The 27,176-nt window shown below is 32.5% G+C and overlaps 2 protein-coding genes across 2 annotated transcripts in view; one reads left to right on the forward strand and one right to left on the reverse strand.

The window, feature by feature from the left end:
• Positions 1 to 27,176, reverse strand: part of LOC126874263 (gamma-aminobutyric acid receptor alpha-like) — a 100,990-nt gene that overhangs the window by 57,359 nt on the left and 16,455 nt on the right. The window contains exon 2 of the mRNA XM_050636061.1: positions 22,960 to 23,472. The gene's annotated coding sequence lies outside the window, so the exon portion shown is untranslated. The remainder of the gene's footprint in view (positions 1 to 22,959; positions 23,473 to 27,176) is intronic.
• On the forward strand, positions 4,855 to 12,540 carry LOC126874294 (luc7-like protein 3). Its single transcript, XM_050636150.1, has 4 exons — positions 4,855 to 5,001; positions 7,905 to 8,110; positions 10,659 to 10,972; positions 12,293 to 12,540. The coding sequence occupies exons 1-4, from the start codon at positions 4,855 to 4,857 to the stop codon at positions 12,538 to 12,540; spliced, it is 915 nt and encodes a 304-aa protein (XP_050492107.1).

The following is a 27,176-nucleotide window of genomic DNA, read 5'->3' on the forward strand; positions in this document are numbered from 1 at the left end:
ATAACGAATCAAAGTTCTAGTTTTGTAATAACTTTGCTATAGAACGATCGAAATACATACGTTGAATAATAATTTAATACTAATTTTAAAAAGACCATAAACATTGAAAGTTTTATTTACGAAGTCGATCATACTGGAAACAAATCATTGGAATTTCGTTTTTGTAATGTTAGAAGACAATAATGTTAATATAATAAAGATAATAATAATAATAAAGATAATGTTAATTTACAATTTTCAATCCTATCTATCACTACGCGATAACTGTATCTTGTAATCGATAACTGTATCTTATCTATAACGACTGTTTATCCTTTTGAAATAAATATCTTAAACGAAAAAACCTTGGACAAACGTACAACATTACGCTAGGTATTTTACAATCAACCAATCATCTCTTGGTCCTCTCTAAATCCTTCAACGACAAGCAATTTGCTTAAAGAACCTCGAATCGTCGTATTTTCTTCGATCAATGAAATTCGCCGTTCAAGCTGTGCATCGAACAATGATTCCGCATCACGCTTGAGTACGTGCATTCACGTCCGGTGGAGAACGTTTCAATTACGAGGTTGATCGGCGATAATTAATACTATTCTGTAACCGCGGCCCAAAGGACGGACGTGCGGGTGCAGCCAATTGACGGATGCAGAAAGGAATCGAATTAGCGAATTAATTCATCCGTTCTTCCTTTGTGGTCATCGTGGACATCGTTTCCAGCGTTGAAACTCGGTCGGAGCTCTAGTCACCGGAGAATACAGAACGGTTGAAAACGGTCTTTGCGATGGCGTTCACGTTGGAAAACGAACAGGCCGCAAATTCCAGTAAACATGCCTCGACTGGTAAACACGTCGTCCTACGAGAGTACACACGCGAGTGCGAAAGCAACACTGGGGGAAAGGTACTTCCGAGGGTGCGTTTGACTTGCAATTTAGCTCACCGCGACATTCGTCGATAATCAGGTCGCTTCTCGTTCGACCTTCCGTCCTAGACATTTTCCAAAATTGTAGAATGTAGTAGATCTATCGTTATATGAACACCCGTTGTGTGAATGTTTTATTATATAAACGTTCTGTTGGTTCAACGTTCTATTATTTAGACGTTACGTTATATGAACGTTCTGTTACATGAAAGTTCTGTTACATGAAAGTTAGTTGTTGAACTGTTAGTTGAACTTTTTTATTACTAGAACGTTTTATTACGTGAACATTCTGATAGTTGAACGTTCTACTATATGAACTTTTTGCTTTATGAACGTTCTGTTAGTTGAATGTTCTGTTATACGAACGTTTTGTTAGTTAAACGTTCTATTATATAGAGATTATGTTATATGAACGTTCTATTAGCTGAACCTTCTGTTTTATGTACGTTCTGTTAGTTGAATGTTCCATTATACGAACGTTTTGTTAATGACATATTCTATTATATAGCTATTATATTATATAAACGTTCTATTAGTTGGATTTTTTTTATTATCGAAACGTTATTATGTGGATATTCTGTTAGTTGAACGTCTTACTATATGAACGTTCTGTTAGTTGAACCTTCTGTTATATGAACGTTGTATTAGTTGAATGTTCTATTATACGAAAGTTTTGTTAATTAAACGTTCTATTATATGGAGAGTATGATATATAAACGTTCTGTTAGCTAAACCTTCTGTTATATGAACGTTCTATTAGTTGAATGTTGTATTATATGAACGTTCTGTTAGTGAAATGTTCTATTACAATACCGTATGTAAACATACGAAGTGTTTACACACTTGTTTTACGAACAGAAATGTAATTGGAATTCATAAAAAATTAAGTTTAAAAGATAGCAGCAATATGGTAGCACGTGACTAATTGATCATGAAAAAACCAAAGAAACCAAGGAAACACCGAAGAGAGTACATGGCAAACTTTTGCTGCATGAAGTGACAGAAGAAAATGAGGAAGTAGACTCGTACGAAAATGATATAGACGAAGTCATTGCAGTGTCACATAGAATAGTAGAATACAACGATTGTGATAAATCTACCATGGTAACGCTTCTCGTAGATCACCTAAATTCCGCACCATTGAACTTCTTTCTTTGCGGAGTAAAAGATATCGTTCAGACTTTGGTTTAATAATTCTTCACCGTATCTTATACATATGTATTATTAGTTTGTCCATTCTATTTGGCGTTATTTGATTTCATATATGTCGTAAACGATTTTACATACCAGATTCTAAATTTCCATTAGATTTTGAGCAAATTTCTCTTATTGCAATTTCTTTCAATGGAGATTTAGATCAAAATAAAAAATTAATTATTCAATTATATCAATTCGTTGTTCTTTTATAGATTTTGCAAGTAGATCTCTACATTTTTGTCGTGTATTTTGAATCATACTTCTTCTTCTCTGATCGATTAACCGATTCGCTGATAGCAAACCATCGAGTGTACTGATACTTATGAGGGAGGTTGTGTGTGATCGAACAGTACGTGACAATGTTCTCGATACGACGTTGTACATGAAAGAAGATAGCTGAGATAACTGTGTAAAGATAAGCACAAGTTCGACGTTAGATCATTATTATATTAAAAAATTTGTGTTTGAGAGGGATATCTTGTATGTGAAAGTAGTTAAGTAGCAAATAATATTATAGATCGAAACTACATCGAACTGTACATAATAATTTGACAATCAATAAATTATTATTATTACAATAATAAACTGGTAAATTACAAGTTATAAATTAACGGTTACATATTTGTTAAATAGAATAATAATAATGTAATTACAATATCATTCATAATGTAAATATCTTGCACACTGTGTTCATATATATAGTATTTAAATAATAAATTACGTTTCTGTATAGAACAGATTATGCTCATTATATCGCTATAAAATGTATATAACTTTCATTTCATTATACAGTCGTCATGTAATCGTAATACAGTTTTTAGAATTAATTAGAAGATATTCAGAAAATACAATTTAATTATCTGTATATTTTATCACGAGGAAACTCCAGTATTTCAGAAAAAAAGAGAACAAATGTATGTCAAGTTGTAGTATCGTTTTATGATTTCGGTATTTTCGATGAAATGATACAATTTCTATCAAACTGACACATTCAAACGTAGCTATTGAAATTAGCAACGTTTGATTACAGAATCGAGATTAAAAAATGACAATAAAACTGCCCAGCAACGCGTTGCATTACGCGTCAGTTTGCTGTTGATCCGAGTAAAATTCGATATGTTCTAATTAAATTTGTGGTTTGGAGAAATTCCAATTTGCATAATTATACCATCGATTTATTTCGGCAATGTTATGATTCGAATACCTACGTTCTCTTAGGATTTAAATCTTCAGGAGGTAAAAGTCGCATCTTACTATCTACTTTCTTTTAAATTATATTCTCATTTATCATAAAGGCAATCATCTCTTTCTATACTCGTTACCGTGCACATAGTAATAACAATACATAATCCTAAAATATTTAGCATAATTTATGCTAATTATGTGCTTATTATGTAAATTAATAAATTCGAAACTCTGTTTTCAATCATTTTTATAATTAGATTTTTGAATGATATTAGTAAATTATCTTAATCATCAATTCATCAATTTGATATAGAAGAACTGCTTCATTAAAAATAAGCTGTAACAATGATAAAGTTAGTAATTATTTTCAAAGTCCATTATTTTTTCCGTTATTATCTGTTTTTATCATATTTTATACTACTGTTATTATTATACAGGGTGTATACTGTACAGCTACTTTATACAGTATGCTCGGTTATAAAAAAAATCATGCAAATTACTGAAAGCTATCAATTGTATCATGAAAAATGGTTCAGACAAAAAGTGAATGATTTCAAAGGGGACGTAATCCAGAGTATTTAGTCTTTTTGTACATGATCAGGTAGAGATCGTATGAAGGTGATGTACGTTTTTGTGTAATGGAATCATGTAATTTTAAACACAGTAATCGATCCGTCTCGGTATTCCCTACAACAATGCATTAACCTATTCATAACGAAAAACTATTTTAGTTCAGTAAATATGTTAACTTTAATTTGTCTAACGTAATGTATGAGAGAGAGGAAAAGACGCGACGCGGTATTCTTATGTTTGCGTTACCTTTGCATTCATATGATCTCTACCTGTTTGTCCATCTAAAAAAATATAGTTACACCAAATTATACCTCTTTAGAAGCCATTGACCTTTTGTCTGAACTATTTTTTCATACAGTGGACACCCTGCGTATTACTATATTATACATATTTATATTTACGTATTATATTACAGTATATAATTAATCATTCTTATTTATTAATATTATTAGCTATTATTTATTACATGACATGTTGCACATACTATATATATATACTATACTATATATTTATTATATATATTAGGTTGTTCCAAAAGTTTCTTTCGTTTTATTTGTTTATTTTATATTATTTTATTGAATTATGTATGATCCATTTTGTAGTACTAAAATTTGTATTTGTATAATTTTTTTTAGTACTAAATAGATCATATATAATTCAGGAAAATAATATAAAAGAAAAATGTTGGGCATCCATTATTTCTTCATAAAACGAAAGAAACTTTTAGTACAATCTAGTATGATTATATATATATTATTATTATTAATAAATTTATATATATATTATATTATATATGTACATCTTATATATATGATATATTATATAATTATATTATATTTAATACTTTATATCTATTAATATATTATATTTATTACATATTCATATAATTGTATTATATATATATATTTTATATATATAATATACATATTATTTTATATTTCCATGCAGCGTAGTTGCAAGAGGTTGGAAGCGAATCAACCATGGTGTATGCGTCGAATCCACGACTAATGAATCGCGTACTCGATGCCGTGGTGCATCTATGTGAGGGGAAAGGATCCACCGCTCGAGATGTCCTCGACTTCCTTCGACAAACTTCCAAGGGTCCCCCGAGGAACTTGACGATGCAGGTGACAGAGGGGTGAACGTAAATTAATTTCCTACGATTCCTAGTGATTCGACATTGTCAATTGAAAATCATACCATTTCCTTACGTTTTTCTTGTTTCTTTCTGCTTATTCCAATATTAATTTTCGCACTCGTAAAGAGTTATTTGATTTTTCAAGGATGGGACGAGTTTCATGGTATATTCATTATGCAAATGATACGATTTAGTAACTGTAACGAAAGACGAATTTTTCCCACTACTCCTAGGATTTCAAACGATTTGAAAAATTTCTAAGATACTTATCGGTGTATCTCTTTTTTTACATAATAGCTAAATTTGAAAATTTAAAGATACGTGGATTTCGATTATGAAGTTATTTTTTTCACTTACGCGCAAGTAAATTTGGAGCAAGTTACTTCAAATAATTAATAACTTAAAAATCTAGAAGAGGAGGAGCGATTTGTTCGAGTTTTAACGATCGACATTTTCTAATCGTCAAACAAATATTTTTAGTATTTTAATATTTTTAGTATTTTAATCCTTTATCGTTATCTACGGTTCGATTTCTATTTTTAGTCTTTAGTGTTCGCGAAAATTTTCTCTTTGAGAAAATTAAAAATTAGAAATTCCTCGAAATTACGTGTGATAGAAAGGCGAACGATCTGCGAAGGGCTGGTTCCACGAATTTACAAGATTTTCACAATGATGCTGTAGTTGGTTGTCAAACAATTCGAAGCGCTCTAAGAATCTTCGAACGTCTTTGACGATCCATCAGACGCCTCGAAGCTTCCATCCTTCGTGGAAGAAGGAGCATTTTCCAGCATTTTCCTTAATGCCGCAGTTTCCAACGATTATACATTCGAACAGACAGTGTTTGCTCCTACTTATCTTAATGTTATATTAGTGATATTTAATATCCAATAAAATTCTGCTGGTAAATTATATAATTTCAAAATAATTTCAAGTAGAACGTACAAGTAATGAAATTACCAACACTACGATTAGTCACACTTTTGACTGTTTGTTTTCTCACTAAATTTATATACACGATCGCTCATAAGTATACGGGCACTCTGGTCGATTTGTAATAACAATATGCGAATTTGCGCACATTGTAAAAATTAATGCTGAATTAGCAATTAGAAGCAACACTCGCTACCTTTTTATGGAGTCATTACAATATAAATCTAAATTACATATTAATAAACATTGCAATAATATTTTTATCATATTTATAATACATATAAATGCATATATTTGCTATTTAAATATCATTGGTAGTATTAACATTGAATGTCTTACTATCAGTTTAGAAGAAGCTTCTTAATCTGTCTTATAATTCAAAAATTAAAGAATCTGGAGATAAAGAGTCTGCCAATATTCGTAATTCTACAAATAGCATGTAATTTATTATTTTTACGAGTAGCATGAAAATCACAAATGCTAGTTTTCTCGTTATATAACAAATTGACTCTCGAAAGTCAATTTAATCGGGTTCTAATATCCTATTATACGTATCTATGATGATTATGGAGAACAAAATTACTGCTGCTTGATTCGACTGTAGTTTTATACCGTGCCGTGAATAATTGTAAACTCGAGCCTATTTTTAGATTTGTCATAATACTGAAACGGAAATTGGCAAAATTGTTGATATAGTTTCATATTGTAATATAAAAGAACAATTTTCTTTTCTCGAAGTTTGGAAGAAATGAAATTTCCTCTTAAAATTGTTTTTTTGACTGTGTAAGAATATAAACTCGATGTTAACTTTGTTACGTTTTCGCTAAATATTTAATGGATTTTCCTTTATTTCTGATTACTTCTATTAATTTGTTAGGTACACTATCTACCAACTTATTTAAAGTTTCCTTTCGAATATTCGCCCATGCGGATTTTATTTCTTTATTTTCTATAGGCGGCTTATCCTGATCGTAAATCTTTTTTGCTATTGTACAATTCTCCGCAAGTTCTCGATCGGTTTCAGATTGAGACTCAAAGCTGGTCATGATAATAATTCTATTCCGAAAACTTTTTTTTTTTATTTGGAAGTAGTTTACAATCGATTCTCATTGAGAATTATAAGTAAATTATTCTGGCGTGGTACTATAACGTGAATAATAAATGATTATTAATAAATGAATATTTAAATCTAGAGGGTAATGTCTTTTTAGCCTGCGGATCTGATCCGTCGTGTCAAGTAATTGAGTAACTAATGGGTTTTGGTGGTTGTTAATTCTTGCGTTATATCTATTACTCAATTTGGATATTTCTTCTTTAACTGTAGGTATCTTAAGGTCGCGTATTGTTTCGTTGGTAACATACCAAGGTGCATCTATTAAAGATCTTAAAGTTTTTGATGGGAATCGTTGAAGAAATTCTATGTTGGAATTACTCGCTGTTCCCTATACTTGGTTTCCGAAATCTTGAAACCATTATTTTGTAGTCGCAACTATATGAGTAGGAGCACTGTCTCGTTGAAAAATCGTTTCTCTGTCTATTATTTCGGTTATGAAAGGCAATATTTCGCCATGTAATATCTCCTGACATCCTACGACGTTAGACTAAAAAAAAAATTTCTCTCCACATATCCAGACACGATCAGTGGTTTCTCAGAAATCTCAAAAAAATAGTACAAGCAACGTGTTTGCGTCTATAATTATTTACAGCACTGTCAAAAATAAGCGATAATACGGTAAATAATGAAAGTTTACATTATTTAAGCGATTACATTATTTAAACGTTGTACCGTAACAAGAGCATATTTTTTATGTACGTTAAGAATTTTCGCCTCTGGTATTTACATAGACGCCTTGAAATAGGACTTGCATTACAAATTTTTGGTACTTCCATTATTTTTGTCCTCTCAACTTCTCAATTATAAAACACGAAAATGCGCTCGTTTCTTATGAGAAAAGCTTTCAGGTTCATCGGGCTCTGAAGCACGCGGTGAATGCCGGATTGTTGCGGCATAGAAGTGGTCGTTACAAGGCAGTGTTCACGTTAAATCCAGCTCCGATTAAGCAGTCCGTGAAGGAGAATAACGAACAGAGATCTGCCGATGGAACGAACATATCCGACATACAACAAACGTCTTCGAGAAGTCAATCCAACGACGAAGAGGAAAATAGGTTAATTATATAACGATCGATTAATTATGATTGAACCCAGCGTCTATACGTCTTTGAGTTTTTATCACGCTAAACACCGCTACATTATATATTTCGAGAATCGATATATTATAATCAAAATGCGAGCATTCGTGTGTTTATTGGAAATTGAAACGTGCAAAAATAAGATAAAATACAGAACTATGTATAACATATCCAAAATAGAGCACTCGCTATAATATTTAGAGAGTGGAGCAAATCAGTATTTAGGTGCAACTTTTTCAGTTGTGTTAAGAAAAATGCATGTTTGCAAAGATACTCGCAATCTAACTCAAATCGACCAATGTAATTTGCGGTAACTTCTATCACTATTTTTCAATTGTTATTTACCACGCTATCTAATCGATAGGCGATGAACGTGTTTATTTCTTAGATCACGCGAGAGAAAGTATCTTGGATAGCAAGAACTTTTGTCCTCTGTACCTTAATAGCATGCTCAATCGCGTTTCATTATAACTTTCTATGATTCCCTGTGACTAGTGAGACTATGATCCAATTAATATCAGTCGGATAATATAGTTACGCAAGTTCTCGTCTTCGTAAAACGATGTTAAACGCAGACGTCATGCGGAGCAGTATGTCAACTTGTCCCTTTACGTAGGTAATCGTTAAATTGACACGATCCTTGAGCAGTTATACTTTGCTCTAAACACTTTGAGCGATTAATCTCTACAACCTTAAAAATATGTATATTCTATAGGAAATCTAAGAAATATGTATATTCTATATATTTGCGTATTTTCATCGAAAATTAAAAAATGTTAGGATGAGACGATCAATATCTCGAGTAAATAAATTAAACCTTAGACTAACATTAACGCTTAGATTAATTCCCAGTAATTGTAAATCAGTTCACATTTTCTCCACATCTTTCTTGAAATTTTGCTTCCCTTAAGAACGATTAAGGTAACACGTAGCAATAAAAAGCTGTTTGACGATGTTCTGGAAACTTGGGAGAGTATTGAAAAATTTTGAGCTGCTTTTTTAAACTCTACATAAAACAGAAACTCAAAAAATTGGGGCGATTAATAATGCAACAAGGTTGATATGGTTCAACAAATTTTTAGTACTATACGGATTAGAATAACATTGGTAATAACATTATATGGATTCAATTGTCGGAGTAAAGTGTTAAATCATAAGTTTCCAACGTCTGAATTTATAGATGTTAGATAACAAAATGTATAATTGCTTTCGAACTGCTCATAGAGTCTTTGGAAATTCTAGATTAAATGTTTGCCAACTACTTGCGGAACTGTGTTTTCTGCACAGTGCGATGGTTAAAACTGTAATTCGTTATAACGATATGAGGAGAAAAGGCGTTTTTAACGCGAGCTTGAATAATTTTTCGTGATTTCGTTAAAATATGATACTATAATAATAAAAGAATTAGATAATGAAAATATTCTGATGAGACGCGATAGAAAGAACAACTACGTTGCAGAGAGAAAATAGAAAAATAAAAAAAAGACACTGTTCGATAACTATTCTGTCAATATCCCGATACTCCCATTCCGGAAAACTTTAGATCAGTTGAAAATCGGTTAATCATTCTATGCATTGCTCCATACAATTTTCGCTTTACCCGAAAAGTCATATTTCTGTAATGCGACTGCAGCTTTAAAAGCACTGCATTCCAACGAACACGTATAAATACATACCCCCGTTCTTACAGGAAAAGGCATTTTCCGTTTCTATAGAAAGTTTTATAGATTTAAAAAAAATTGTATTTCAAAGACCACGTAGAAGTGTATATATCCTTCAGCCCTATAGAAGAGGACATTCGCTATTTTTATAAGAAATTTTATAGATTTAAAAAAGGTGTTTTCTATAGAACTCATCGAATATGTATCCCTTTTTCTGATTGAAAGAACATCCTCTATTTCTTTTATAAGACTTACGCAGATTCTTGCAGATAAGAATATCCTATATTTCTAGACAAGGTTTTATAGATCTTAAAGCTCAGTGCGCGCGTTTCAAAAAATACGCACAAACACGTGCTTCTCATTCTCATAGAAAAGTATATTCTCCATTTTTATAAGAAATGATTTTTTCCATTTTCAAACGTCAGAGGAATAAAAGTATTCCACTATATCAGAAAATAGTTACTTCCACTGATTCATATTGCGTTTCATCTCAAACGTTCATAGGTAAATGTATTTTTTCACGTTCTGTTGCTATACCGGATCGTTTAAGCGTTCGAGCTTAATTTTCACACTGTTGCAGGATTTGGAAAAAACTTGAAATACTTGTCAAAATCTTTGTAACATTATACGATTGTTCCTTATCTTACATAGATACAATTATTACATACAATTATTCCTTCGCTAGATTCCCGAAGTATTTGACTTTTTCCCATCGAAACAAAATGTTTGTTCGAAGGAATTTTCAAGGCAGAAGTTTTACTTGAACCATCAGGCTTGTCTACGCAGGATTAAGTTTAAGAATCTAATATATAACGAATATAATAAGGAATGAATAATATAACGATGGAAATTAATCGTTTAAGAGAGAAACGAAGGAGGCCACGCGGCGAGAAAAGACGAAGACGCAGCGATAGTCAGAAAAGACGAAAACGTCGCAGCAGATCCAGGAAACGCGACGAGCCAAAGCACATCGGAGAGATACGAAAACTAAAGTACAAAGAAAAGGGGGAAAGTGTTCGGTCACCGCGACACAAGATCTCGAACAGCAGGCTTGAAGCAGATATTGGAAACACGTCGGGTTCGCCTAATCGTAAAAGAACCAAGACGAAGCGGAGGGATCCAAGTAACTACAGCGATTTGTCGGACTGTAGCGAATACGAGGATAGAAAGGCCAAAGGTAAAAACTACATACAATGCTATTTACAAATACCCAGACACTTTGGCCGACTCGGAGCAGCGATATACGAAAACTAAATAAAATTAGAGTAAACTGACTATAAATAAAAGATTAATCTTATGGAATGTTATGCAATTTGCGAGTTATTAAATCGTGAAACACGATGCACGAAATTACCGATGTTAGAATAATTGGCAATTAACCGTGATTAGCAAAATTTATGTAATTTATATTTTTATTATCTGCTATTTGCTTTTTTTCTGCAAGATTTGTATTTTGACAAGAGTTATCTTATATTCTGATAAGAGTTCATCTCGATATCGTGCTCGTCTGAAGACAAAAGACTTTTCGAATAAAAGAAACCGGATAAAAGGGAGAAAAATCGAAACCGCAACATTTTTACTTGCAGGCTACTTAAGTGCACTCAAAGCAAAATCTCCGAGATGCTTTTACTAATTCCTCGTTGCATTGCTCTTCTTTATGGATATACAGCGTAAACCTCTAAAGATGGGTATAAAAGTTTCGATCTTACGTAAAAAGTGATAAAAAGATAATATAGATAAAACGAAACCTTCCATCTTCTTCCAGTCGGCACGGTACAGCTTTGCTTACAAAATTGAATTTTTATGTACGCGTATCACGTTCGCTGGAGATTCGTACCTTTTATATCTTCGGTATCAAGTTGATGGTTAATTGAAATGAAATGAACGATAAACAATCTTCTGTTATTGAACGATACGTTTAATAACAAAGTCCTTGAATAAAAAACACTTTACCTCGAGTTACAATAACAACGCTCGCGTTTACTACGCGCAGTCCTCTTTGTAGGTTCTCTATGTATTAATTGATTTCATTTCAATTGACTTTTACCAAAATATCGATATCTGGCTGAATGTCCCTTCCCTTTGGTCTCTTTTCAGCCGTTGCTTTCTTCGTTTTTTAAAGCCTCTGAGTTTACGGCTAAGTTTAGGGCCTCTTCTCTAGGGGAAAAGAACGATTTGTCTCGCGTAGACTTTCTCTATATTTAGACGCCGAGGACATTTTTCAGAGCTTGGCGAAATTAAACCTCTGCTCGCCTATTGTGTCTCATTGAGCTCATTGTCAGAAGACTGGCGACTATAATACTTGATTCAATTTGTGGCATAAGGGCAGATGTAAATGGCAAATGATAAAGAACCCGCTTTTTTTGTTGCAACAAAAAGTCGTAGCGACAAATCACAGAGATTTTGTTCTCTTTTCTGTCCTGACTTATTTTGTCAACAGGTGTTACACGAACTCTGATACGATTAAGCTAAAAGAGTTGTATAAATTATTTTGCAGCGAGGAGGAGAAACTCGATGTGTCCAGAATCCAGTCACGACGGATTTGGCAAACAATATAGGAGATCGATATCGCGGCATCGCAGCCCTCAAAAACAACAATCGCAGCAATTAAATATGAAATATTCCAACGACGACAACGAAGCAAGTAAATTGAATGCCAACGAGGAAGGAAACGACGAAGCAGATCAGGAAGGAGGAAAAGAAGAAGAAGAGCCTAATAACAGCGGAAGTGGTAGCACGTTGTGAAATCGTGTGAAATTATGTCAGACAACGAGAACTATCTGTCACGTCTTTCGTGTCTTACATTAACATTATGCAAAATTTTTTATAATAATCCGTTCTTTTTGTAAAACTTTGTAGGATCGTGTCCGGGAAATTAAATGTATCATTTTAGTAAACAACTCTGGACAAGGGTAATTAATAACGCTGCAAATGTTTCAGCATTATTCATATTCTTACAAGCATTATCGAAGGATACGCTTCAGTTTCCAAGTGTGGTATCATGGAATTTAGTGAAATTATAATTTCTTCAAGTTGTAACATGCTATTGCTCTCTATTTCACAACTCTCGTAAGCTTAACTTAATATGATCTATTTAACATAATACGATCCTTTTGATACGCGCGTTCTCTTGATTCAATCGTATCGAATTTTTATAAATTTTTATAAAAAAAGCTACGAATTTTTATGCGCGTATAAAAAATTTGAAAGTGCGAAATTACACAGAAATGAATTAAAAAAAAAATACATCAGATGTAGGTAAAATAATTTTTTTTACCGAGACCACTTCTTTAACTATATTCTCGAAAATACGAATTTGCATAAAGATCTGCACTCTGCCTCTAAATCTCACACAGACAGTACACGTTCTTGCCACGTGTGATCAAATTTTCACGCGGTGCTATGCATGATGATTCCCCGTATAAGTACATTGCTCGAACCATCCTTCGCTCGCAAACGATATTTCAGCGTAAACATCTATTCGCAGGTTTTAATCATTCGTCATCCATGCAATTTTTCACTCCTTTGGTACTTTATTTCACGGTTGCCACGATATATCATTGAGATTTTGCATCAAAAAAGGGAACCCTTATCCACGACATGGATTGTATCATCAAAAGGATATTCCTAACTCAGGAGCAGTAAAGAAGCCTCGAAGCAAACATTTTTCAACGTAGTCGCATGGCTAAAGCTTTCTGGTGTTTATCGGTTTAGCCAATGGCGCTTTTCTTACTGCGGAAATTCCCTTCGATACGAGGTCGTACGGTTTCCAACACATTCTTTTTCTCCTGTATAGATCGTATCTCGTTAGTTTTTCAAAGCATTGTTAGACGAAACACGTGTAATCTGCGCTCGAGTATGTTTCAAAGTAGTAAGACTTGATTTATTTATTAAGAGTTATTAGTCGTGTAGAACTTTCTTCTGTAAATTAAATTTGAATATTATCGCGACATTTTGTTGGTTGAGAGATTAATTATTATGTTATTCGTATCAATTATATTACAGAGTTTTGCGTATATGGTAAATTAATATTTTCGTGAAAAATTATTCAAATCACTGTCAGGCATATGTAATGAGATTGATAAATAATAATAAATTGGGAAGGTTTCAATTTTGATCCGGTATATTAATCAACCGAAATATAATGAATAATGTATTTCCTTGTCATCGTTACTAATGGCTAATGCTTTGATTTGCATTTATTTGGAACTGTGTTACAAATCTAAAACTAATCGATGTAGCTCCAATAAAACGGTCGTACGAGGATTATTAATCGATTGAAATTACGTACTATTAAATTATTATAGGAAAACTTATTTCACTGTAATGTATATACTAAAAGTATCGTATACAGATGCTATGCTTATGTAAACTAAAAAAAGTAAAATTGTAAAGTATATCAAAAGTAAATTGGATGATGCAAATTGCATAATATTATTCCCACCATTCATCTGTAATTTATTCGAGTCACTCCATTTCTTCCTGCAATTTTTCAGCCGATTAAATTGTAAGTTAAAGCAGAAAATATGCTCCACGATTCTCTTTCCGCATAGCAGATTTATAAAATTATAAAATTTACAAATAATCTAATCCATACACCTTTTACGAACAAATTCATAGACAAAACGCATATTTCTTTTTTATATTACAAACGGAACGAATCTGTACATACAAATCTTTGAAATTTCAATTATTATACTTTTAATTGTACGACCGCTAACAAATATTATTCGAACAGGCTTCTCAAATCTCTTGTCATAATGATTCGCATATTATACGAACTCTCCATTATAACGCTTTAATCTCCAATGCGAGAATATAGGTCAAAGAAGGAAAATTTTTTAACCAACTCGTATAATACCACTCGCTCTTAAAAACGAACCAAACAATGCAATTTCGAAATCTCGCGTCTTTACTTTGACTAAACCAATTCAACCAGCTGTCCATGCAAAAATTCCCATATATGTATACAGAGTTTATCTTCTCTCTTGTTATTACATGAAACTGTTGTTCGAGGGCATATAAATACAATACAGATAATATACAAGCATAAAATACAAAATCTGCGATTGAGGTGTACACATGTAACATTTGTTGTGTTAGTTGATATTATTCCTGGTTTATAATCACATGCAGGTATATGTCCATCACGTTCAGAAAGCTAAAATATTGGACCAGCACAGTCTACGAATTTAAAAATCGTATATCCTTATGGAAGCTTTTAAATATATTATTTATTAAAGATTTACTATTTTTAGATTTACTACCTTTTACTATAATTACTACTTTTTTTACTATATTTAATACATTACTCATATTTATTTAAAGATTCTTTTTAATCTATTTAATACTACAGATCTATTATATTTACTACTTGTTAGGGATTTTTCGTTTTCAGAATAATATTTTAATATCGAATAATAATATTGTACTTTTTTACGGGTCTATTTCGACAGTTTATTGATTCGTATAAAGATTTTTATTAATCCATAGAAATTTCGTTCATAAGATGATTACGTAAATAGTTGCTATATTATTTGTTTGCTATATTCATTTTGAATATAATTATTTGGAACTAGACGCATTTAAGATTTTTAGTACAGCTTCGGTATCATAACGCGAGTTGTAAAAAATTTTATTTCTACAATAAATCTCACCGCATCTAAATGTGCTCTTTACATGTCGGAAAACTTTGTCAGAATTTCCAACGGTTTCATTCGCTTTTATAGACTGCCTTCGTAACTTTATTGGCCACTCAGAGTCATAATTCAGTTAATAAAAGGCCTTTATAAGAAACAAAGTGATTATAAAGTTGTGATGTTTTTAAGCCTTTTAATATAAAAAATAGTACGTTACTTGTTTATAATAATATCTTTTCTACAATAAAGAATCAGTCACACTGAAACGAAACAAAAAAAATTGTCGATAATTTAATTTATCTATATAATCTTGTACTATTATTATTTTTGATAAACGATCGAAGACTTCTCGTAGACAACACTGTAAGTGCTAAACATCAAATTTTTTACGAGCGAGAAAATACTTCACTGATTTAACATTATCTTCGCAAGTTGAATTGTTTTGATTATTATAAAATCTTAAGTGTACAATAATCCAAAGGAAAAACTTTCCATTTTTTTGCACTAATATAGTCGAAATTCATCAGAAAAAGAATTGTAATTGTAGAAAAGCTTATATGTGCTACATCTTAGTTGCAGAGAAAACATCGATCCTCTTTATCTCTAAATAACTTGTATGAAACACAAAAAAATACATTTATTTAATAAAATAAATATAACTAATCATATATTTCAAACACTTTTTATTTTTCTTACGAAAGTGCATTTTATAATGTTCCCAGTAAGAACTATAGAATTGGTCATATTTAGTGACCATGTGTTTGAACATATTTATCGCATAATTACACTTACGTTGTTTTACACTGACACAATGTTAGACGTACCGGTGGCATCTTTCAACTATTAGTAATTATTATATTATTAGATTAAACTATTAGTAATTATTTACAAATGGAAGTTGCTATTAAATTCTATACTACGATATTCCTATTGGCATGTAAGACATTACACGACAAGATTTACTTGCACTTACGTTATCGTCTACAAGAAATCTTCGATTAGTGTCTATAACTACTAACGAACAATCGTATATAGCGTTGTTGTTATAGTTGTTATGGCTATTAACTAGAAGCAACTAAATGGTTCTGTATAAACTCACATTACTAATTACTCGCGCACTGCATAGAAATTATTTCGATGTGTTTTTTCAGAAAATATTCTTTTGTTTTAATATTCAATGTTTTATTACATTAACATTTCATGTATTACACGTATTAACACATTTTGCTATATCATATTTATTAATACTAGATAATCAAAGAGTCTCATGACGTATAAAAACTGGGTATAATAAAAAGTTTTCATAGTTGTTCGGAGGATACTAGTAATTATTATGAAAATATTAAAAGATGGAATGTTATCCTTCTAAAGACAAAGACGAATGGACCTACTTTGAAAAAATTCTTTGTCATAAAATGGTCGCCTTTCTACACGTAGTTTTTCCAGTGCAAATTTATCTCGCTCAGACAATATCAAGATACATACTAAGTATTTACCGAAGCACCCTATATATTTACGGTATCGAGGCTTTCACGCGATTAGATTTATCGTCGTTGTTAAAGTGATATCACGACCCATATTGGCACCGAACTGTCAGTATTTATTTGTCACGTTTTCACGCACGTTGTTACCGCCATCGTCGCTCTGAATTCGTTTTTTCCAGTCTTTCTCACGATATCTTTCGATAGCGTTCTATGATGCTCATTCTACCGAGAAATGCATTTATACAAATTGTGAAATATTTATAAGTTAAATAAGAAATCCATTCTAAGTATCACTATTTATTTATTAACTTAAAGTCAGTACCACCTTTAAAATATAAGAGCAAAAAAGAAATTAACGAGTAATAGACAGCAATAATATAAATAAAGACAGTAAAATATAAAAATAGTAAAGATAGAGAAACGCGAAGCGAACAATGACGGAATATATAACGTGGACAGAAAGAGAGAATTTTATGACTCGTTAGAAATGAATACAATTCAATTTTAATGCTACCAATTATGTCGTTACAATTAGTAGTTATCGACGTTAGTTAATATTACCATTCGACTCATACTTTCACCTGTACCTACATAATCCGCGGTACGATTTGTTACGAATAATTACAAGATACATAAAGTACACATCTACAAACACAGTGGTTATGAAAAGTTTCAAATCGTCCATAAAGAAACACGAAGAAACAAATGAAAGTTCATGAAAAAGTCGTTTATGGATCGTATGTAAAATGTTTATCTTCGAGAAATTCTCTCAAAAGATTAATGCGTACATTAAAGGGCAAGGAAGTAACAGGTGCATTAAGCTTTCACTTTGTACTTTATATCAACAACTGTATCAGCTAAAAACACCAAAAGTAGTTTCTTTTGAATTAAACACGAAGTTCTACCGAGTGGCTAATAAAGATCTTCTTTACTTCGATTTGCATACAGCACGAAAATGACACTACGACCGATCTAATTTCGTGTCAAATTTCTTGGAATCCGGAATCCTCGCACCACTTCTAAACTAAATCAGCAGTCCAACAAATGGTTCTGTGACCGCACAGAAGTCTAATTTATCCGAAACACATCAAATTCTTTCAATATAATTTTGATTCTTCGATATAAAAGAAAATCATAGAATCGTGTCACTTTCGCCAATGAATGGCTTACAGTTGGCGGTAGATGCGACGTGAAAATATGTAAAGCTTATAATTGAAACGAAGAAACGGAAAGAAACCGAACAGAATTACTGTATACGTAAACTACGATCTCATCACAATTTCTAATTATGTTACAACGGAATCAAGAGCCTCGACTACGATGCAAACGAAACATCGACTTCGTTAAGCCTCGCAATCTCGAGTGATGTTATTACAAACCGTTTGTTACAAAATAACACCACGGTTGCAGGAAACTGCGCGGCTGCCGTTTCCATTCGAAATGGCCGGCTTTAACGTCGAGAGCTTGCTAATATCGAGCAAAACATCACAGATGGGTCAACGAGAAATTACATCGCACCCCTGTGAACACAGGAGCCGCGATATTCGGTCGGCACACGATTCTCGAGGAAACGAAATCTGCCATCGTCGACAAGGTCTCTCGCCATGAAAACGTCCCGGGTAAATAATGATACTGACACTCTTCTCACTTTTCAAGGGTGCCAGGACTTTATCGCGACCTCTCCAGTGGCTTTTGTGTTTTCGCGATAGTCGCTACACGATTCCGTAACCGTGAGACGGTTTTTCCGGACGAGAATAAAGCGTTTGAAAGCGAAGTTTCTTCGAAAAAGAGCCTCGCGGTATCCGAGGTTTCTCTTCTTATTTTATATTATTTTCTATGTTTTCTGCTCTGCATTTTTTCTGTTTCACATTTTTCCAACATATTTTCAGACTTTTTCAGCGATGAGTTGGTCATTGGATTTCGTTTTACTCATTGGGACAACGAATAGGAGGGCGTGTGATACCTTGATCGGAAGCTCGTCTCTAAAAAATTACAACTATGGTGGTCCGAAACTCACAGTTCACGAGATTGTATCGAGAAAAATATATTAGTATTACTAATACATTGCATCTTGCCTAGATATACATACGTGACTGCATGCGCAACACGGTCGAGGCGATAGTCGCTTCGCTCGTAACAGGCCACCTAAACGACACGGTCGGAAAGTAAAGGATAACCCAAACCTATATAATCCTATACCTACGTGCAAACTATAAATTATAAATAGTTCGTCGACCGGCGAGCGAAGCGACTATCGCGTCGGCTGCATCTCGTAATGTACATAGTACTAATAGAATTTTGTTAATATCTCGAAAACTACGAGTATGCTGCATTTCGAACCACCATATACAACAAAATCTGTATCTTAAGACATAAGCTTCCAGTGAAGGCATCACGTGTCCTTTTACTCGTTTTGACCCAATAACCAAAACCGTGTTCGGTCATTGCAACAATTGATAGCAGAATATATTTTGCAGCGTGTTTTCCTTCGAAGAATAGTCTTCTGCAGCGATTTTTTATATTCCATATCTTTTCACGTTACTATCATATTTAGCAATTTTGTAAGCTGTTTTGGGATTTTCTTGGAAAATAAGTTGGTCATTGTAACAATTGATAACAGAATATCTTTATTTTAATCAAGCAATCTCGGCGTCTGACATTTCCTTTCGCATTTCTAATTTTCCATACTTTTTGCACAGTTTTTTAATATGTTTTACTTCTAACAACAGGGTGAGCGTCGAGGTATTGGAGATTTGCTTCGATAGCCATGTTTTGTTTATTTTTCTTTAATTGTTTAAAATATAGAAAAGATTTTTCAGCGAGAGAGGCAAACTTTTATGACGAAAGTTTCTAATCAGCCTGGGAATAACTTGCATCTTCGTTTCGTTCCCGCGAAATCAGATTGCCGATACATTGTGTATGTTTCACGTATTGACAAACATCGAGTTTACTGAAAAGATCGGCTGAACGAACGATTGAAAAGCCTGTGGATGGTGATGAACAACATAATTATCGATTCGACGATGAAAACTGGTTGATTGAGCCGAAAGATTGAAAATGTGATTCGAGGTTGTACGGTATAATAGGAATTAATATGAATCGATATTACTATTAACAATTTTATAATTAATACTAATAATGATGTAATACTATGATAATTCTTAAAGTACTTAATTTATTTCCCACATATGATTTTTTAATTGAATATTATCGATATCCAATTAAATTTCTAATTAAATATTATCGATATCTGATTGAATTTTTAATTGAATATCTTTATTTTTTTTTTTTTTTTTTTTTTTGAGTATAACTTTAGTAATTTTCCGTAGAAATTATGATCAGTGGTATGTTTGAATTTCAATTTAATAAACTAAAATTTTAAAGTACGTAATATTTCCTTTTCTTATTATCGTATATCGATGCAATATTTTTAATTTTATTCGAGTAAACATTCTTCGAGAAATATAATTTCTAAGAATTCGTGATCTTATTTTAGTGATTTTTTTCTTGCAAGAAAGTTTTTTTAAGAAATTTCTCCAAGGAAAGATTTCACGAGTGATGTTTTTATACGGCAAATGCATCGCAATATATTTTATTCGGTTGATCTTTTCATCTATTTCATTCAGATAAGAAGATAATTTCTTTCAAAATTTGTTTTTTAAATCATCTTTAAACTATGCCAAGTAATTTAAAGCATTTTCTTTATTAATAAAGGTAACCATCCATGTATGGCAGAAATGTATAAAATCTTCTTTCGTGCAAATTAAATTGCTAAATATATACGGCACTGAATTACGAAAAATGTAATAAAATATAGGTATAAGCGCGAATAGTATGTTAATTTAGTTTTTCGACATAAAAAGATAGATTGTTTCTCCTAAAAAGAAGCACGTTAACTTCTTCTAATTTCGCTGCGAAAGCTACAAATTTCGCATATAAAAACGACTGCTATAAATGTTCATTAAAGCAATTATCACGTTATTTCGCTTCGCGAGAATCATATACCAACTCTCTCATTCATCTAGCAAAGATCATCTCTATTAAGTCTCATTTAGATATCGTTCTACCTACAAGCTTCTTTTCACCGTAACGAAACTGCTTACCTCCTCGTACTTCTTGTCACATTTTCTCTTCAAGCGTTACCGGAGCGCGTGTACATAATAAAAGTACGATTCGTTGAATAACTAACGTTCCATAGCATGTGAAACCAATTTACGAACATCAAGTGTAAGTTTATGCGATGTCGTACGAAAAGATCTTTAAACGAATTTCTTGGAAAAAGGTCCATCCCAAGAAATAATTTCTCCTCTGGCGCAATATCTTTCCCATCTTTTACTAAACTCGAATGTGAAAAGTTAAGGAACGTATTTCTTCAAAAAATGAATTATAGATTTGTATTTTCCAGATATCACGCGTATTTATTGCGTTATATTTACTATTATTTAAAATGAATTATAACGTTACTAAGATCACGTATCAAGCATTTTATAAAGTTTACATTAACGTGAAATTTTCTATTTATTTTTACGAATATCATATGCTTGTACGTCTAGTGAGCTCTTCATTTGTTTCTCTAATTTATCTTTCGATTGGAATTCAATGAAAAAACCAATGAATGAGTACATCTTTCTCAGCGAGTTTTGTTGTTGCAATATCATTTTGATAACATCCAATTATTTTATTTCACATCAGTAAATAATTAGCAATATTACATATTTTTTCTAATCCAACTTGAGCAAGGTTGGCAAACCAGTAACTTTGTCGAACGTGTTGACCATAACGATGAAGTAGAAGTATAGCTTATCTCAACTTTCGAAATGTTCCTAAGCTTAGCGAATTACGCTTCAAACTTTTTGCACTTGCTGTTATGAAAATACACTTTTCGACCTTTTAAAGTATTCTTAATGAAAGTGGCGAACAACTTTGCCGAAGAAGAGGATAAAGCATAATCTTTGCTACCGCGGATAAAGATGCCTAATTTTTAGATAAACTGACGATTTTTAAGAACTTTTTACTACACTTTCGTGACTTTATTCTTAAGAAAGTGAAGTTTTTTATCGTAATTTTTAGACTTGAATTCCTAAATTCTTAAAGTGGCAAAAATAATTTGCCATTGCGTCTTCTGCAATTCAAGAATAATGTTAAACAATTATTCTGACGTATCAAAAATTAGCACAATACTAAAATAAATATTTGTTCTATATTTATTTTTATCTGTACATATTTGTGCAAAAAGATGCACTTCGAATTTCAATTTATACGCCGTCCATATTAATATTTATAATCATTATTAATATTTCACCTTTAGTTTATAAAATTATATTTCAAAACAAATAACTGCCTAACTTACTTTCAATGAAAACAAGCTTATTTTTATTTCTTATCATTTAAATTCTTAATAAAGCACAATGTAACATTTACTTTTATCATCCAATTATTTTATCTCGCGTCAGTAAATAATTATCATTATTACACGTCTTAGTTTCATTTGTCTCCGACTTGCACCCTCATCATTTTTCTCGGAAAAGAATCGCAGATATTAAACACACGAAGAAAGAACAAATTCATTGCAAGAGAGAAAAAACAAAAATTAATTTTCAAACTAAATTTCAATAGAAACTAATGTTACGTTGCCGAACCAAAAATTACACCCACGAGCAAGGTACAAAGAGAGTGTTAAAAATTCTCACCGAAGGTCAAACGATTCTAATTGCACGTCGTTCGATTTGTAAAATTTGTTGTCAAAATAAAGTAAGAAACGAATCGTCAAGATACAAAAATAACTACGATAAAAAATTCAAAATACACAAGCAGCAACGAATATCACAAAAAAATTAAACGAGTAAGATTTTCGATTATTAAAAACCTCATTTCTCTTCCCTTTTTTTTCAAAAAAAATTGCTGATTCTTTTCAACTGAAATTTAATATATAAACGTCGATCTTGACTATGGTTCGTGTCACTGGTTTCTTTGAAACGAAACTGAAGCTAAGTTTATTAGTAAACTGCATATTAAAAGAACGATATTTTTCACAAACTCACCTATTATTACGCTCGATGAGAAAACGCTGGAATCTCCATAATGAACTCGTATCGAAGATAAGCGTCTTGTTCGTCACATGGTCGTCGAAACAGTATGTACGACCGATGGTCACGAACGGATCCAGATGTCCCAAATTGATCGCATCGCGGAGAATCCGTGGTTCGATTTGATCGGCGAGTCAACACAACAAGATCACGGTCAAATATGAAAACATCGTCGACGATGGTGAACACGAACTTTGCAAAGAGACGAAAAGCACGTGGCGAAGCCACGACGCGTACTGGCTGCCTCGTACAGGACAGCTGACGAAGGGTGGCAACTCGGCGTTTGCCACCCTGCGCTTTCCCTCTTACTCTCTCGCTGATGCTCCGCATCGCTATGTATGTGTAGCTCTCGTTGCCCGATCCCCCACCGGTTTCCCAAAATTGATCAGATCGATGATCTATCGATGGTCTCTGTTTTTCTCTCCTTTCTCTTCTTTCGAGATTTTCCACCTTGATAAAGTGCGAGACCTGAAATTTTTTAAATGGAAGCGTTATCGTTAGCAGATGTAGTACGTAACAGAGTTCCGTTTTCAATGCGTTGTTTTCAATGTTGTTTTCCGTACGTGATCGAACTAAATACTAAAAGGTAATTTGACGGTAGACGATAGATCAAAAAGGGAAATATACGTGTTCGTGCATTTATATTCGTTTAAGATTTTTCCTTTAAAAACGATTGTTTAGACGATACATAATTTATTTGGTCAGACATGTTATTTCGAACGAACGAAAATGCGAAAAATTTTATGCGACCTGTTTCGCGGTTATATTACAATTTTCGATACACCTCGTGCATATGCGATATACTTAGATACTACCATTCTAAAGGAATCTCCTCGTCTCGCTCATCGAAGAAATACTTTTCAAAGTTTAAAAGTTGAATATCGAGCGAAATTTGAGGAATGGCACGCACGTGCTAAGTTTGAAGCTAGCGTGCAGATATCATTCCTTGCATTTTCTCCTATATTCGATTGTTTGAAATCATATTGGAGAAGAAGAAGTTTTCTAGTATAATTCACGTTCATCGCATATTTTAATCGATCGATAATACGAACAGAAAATATCCGTAAAATAAATCCTGCGTTTTTAACAGGATAGAATTACATTATCCAATACAACGTATACGTATAATATATATTTTATCCAAAGAAAAGAAATAAAAAAGAAATATAATGTTGATTAATAAAATATAGTAGAACCTCGTTTATCCGAACAATTCTGGGTACAAGGCAGTTCGGATGACCTAATAGTTCGGATAATAGGGACTCCCTTAAGAGTTTGTATTTCTGAGGTTGAGTCTGAATTTGTTTGTACACACGAGGTGCGGATAAAGCGAGGTTCCACTGTAATACGATAATATAGTACAATAGAAATATAGGTTAAATTTTATAATAATTAATTACGGTTTGTCCAGGCATCGTGGCATTTGCACGTGAAGTAGTTGAAGTCAACAGAGCTCGAATTCATTGCAACAGAGAAGGAGAGAGAGAGGGAGATTTCCTGGTGAGAGATCCATTGTTGACAGTGCATTAGCAGTCTCCTGCGGTTCTACGGTACTCCATTCAGCAGTGGAGTTTTCTCGATATTCACTCGACAATGGGATTATCGATACCAAACCCGTGAACGGAAGTTATTAAAATCCAACAAACCTCGCCGGAAGGAAGATCGCAGCACGAAATATAAAAAAACATTTCCAAGATTGAGTGCTACCGCTATGCGCATTAAGCAAAATTTCCAATCGATTCTTCGATAATGTCTCAAGTGGACGACGTTTTTCGAGAATGAGGCACGTTTCGCTATTGATTGAAACGCGTCGTTACCATGTATAGCGTATTACGAAAACTTTATAGATCTCACTTTTAATTTATAATTTTGCATATTTTGGTACTAGTATTTAGCAAAGGGCTAGAACTTGAAAAGATAGAGATAAAGTTTTCTTAAATCGGATCGAATCATTTTATTATCAAATAAGACGGAAAAGACAAAATTTCGATCGTTTCTCGTCGTAATGGTTATAATATTTTTTCCGTTTGAAAGTATCAAACATGACTAAATATTGTGAAAATAATAATACTGATTTATTTGTGCTTTAAGCCCATAGCCTATTACAAGGAAGGTGTTGCGTTCTTATTCCTAGTTTCTTACGCTGTATTATATTTTTACATTGAATTCTTAATTCCTGTATTATATCCTGATTTTATTTATTGTTATATTAACTTAATCCTTTCTTAATAATTACAACTAAGAATAAAATTCTGCAAAAATGTCAGCCAGGAAATCAATTAATTCACTTTACTGTAAATTACTAAGTATCTCTTAGGATTTAGTATATGCTTCGTAAGCATCCTACAAAAATACATACCACGCGATAATTTTATAATTATCGTTCATACAAAAGACCTAGATACGATTACGACAAAATAATTTTTATAAGCATATCATGGCTTCGCCGATGATATTATTTCCACTAGTAACACAACGAAGTATAAAGGAACGCGGACACTCGCATCGATTTAAAGCCTCGTTATCGTCTTATTAATGGAGGAGCTAGGGAACCATATTTCTCGAATCGAGGTTGCTAGTGATTACTACTATTTACGTAGCCTTTTTCTCCATCGAAGTACCAGTGAGATCTCAAGGAATTGGTAATTTAATCCGGAAATCGATCTCGCGTCTTTCCTCCACCCTGCCTGATTACAGCCGCGATCGTTTCTGAAGAAATACAGGCAACGATCTCAATTTTTTTCCTCGGTATTTTCATCGTTACGACGGCAACTTAATGGCAGATTTCACCACAAAATCGCGAGGCGTAATTTCCAGACTTTGCCGAGTTTTCAGACGTTTCTCCGAAAGAATCACTTCCAGTGTTACGATTTTACTTTCCCGACGAAATATTTTTCCGTTCGTCATATCGGTAGCGTTTAATAACTTTTTATTTATTCATTTACGATAGTTGTTATCTTATCCTTTATTTTATTTAATTTTATATTCACAGTCCGAAAATGGACTTTTACAATATTTTCTGAAACTCACGCATACTTATACGTTTCTTACATTTGGCTTCAGCTCATTTGGCATTCAAAATTCATGAAACTAATCCTACTCTTCTATGTATGTATATGTATATTATAACTTAAACTCTCTTAACATATATATCTCTGTAGAAATTATAATTAATATGATAATATATATTAATAACAAATATATAATAATTATTATAATATGATTATATATATGATATAATACAAACACGTTTGCATTTGATTTATATAGATAATTAGTTTCTATAACATAGAAAAAGAAATGAATATTATACGTGTCTTCTCTTGTGTACAAATTATTGGAAATTAAATTTATGGCTGTTTTCGATTTTTGTGATAATATCGACATTTGGTTTACAGGAACAAATGTTTGATATTGTATAATTTTCTAATGAAAACACGTTCTGCTCTTCAAACACGATCGTTTTCAATAGACAGCACTTAACTGTGTTGAAAAATTTGTACAAATGTTTTATTCATATGTTTACATGCTTATATATATATAAATATATTTATTTATTTATTTATTTATTTATTTATTTATTTATTATATATAAAGAATTGATGACAGATGTTCCAGAAAAGATATCTTCTTTGAATCTTCTTGCAATCCTTATTTGGGTATTTTGATATAAATAGTATTTTTTTACTATATCAAAAAGCATACGATGGAATTTAAATTTAAAATTTTATGTGTAGAAAAAAGTAAATTGTATGTCATATCTATCCGTGTCGTTTAGGATTCAGATTGATCTTGACTGGGTACTAAATGGCAGAACTATCTTCCCCTTATCTGCCAGAGGAATGCCTGTAGGATTCATTTACGATTTCGAAGGGATCGCTGAGGAACATCTGCGGGTTCTGGCGAAAAACCATTTCCTTGATAACACGTTTTATACATTTTTTTACTGTTCTTGTTGGTGCTGCTTGATGGATTATAGAGCCCCCCCCCCTTGTATCATCAGCGATATATTGACGATATAGAACCACATAAGTACACATGTAAATATATAAGTATGTAAGTGCTCTAAGAACGTCCCATTCCTTCACGGCAAACGCGAGAAAACGTTCATACAGATTATAATATCTAAAAGAATCGAACAAACGTCCTTGGAGCATCCTTACAGCATTCGA

The sequence above is a fragment of the Bombus huntii genome, chromosome 2 (genome assembly GCF_024542735.1).
Source record: "Bombus huntii isolate Logan2020A chromosome 2, iyBomHunt1.1, whole genome shotgun sequence".
Classification (NCBI taxonomy): Eukaryota; Metazoa; Arthropoda; class Insecta; order Hymenoptera; family Apidae; genus Bombus; species Bombus huntii.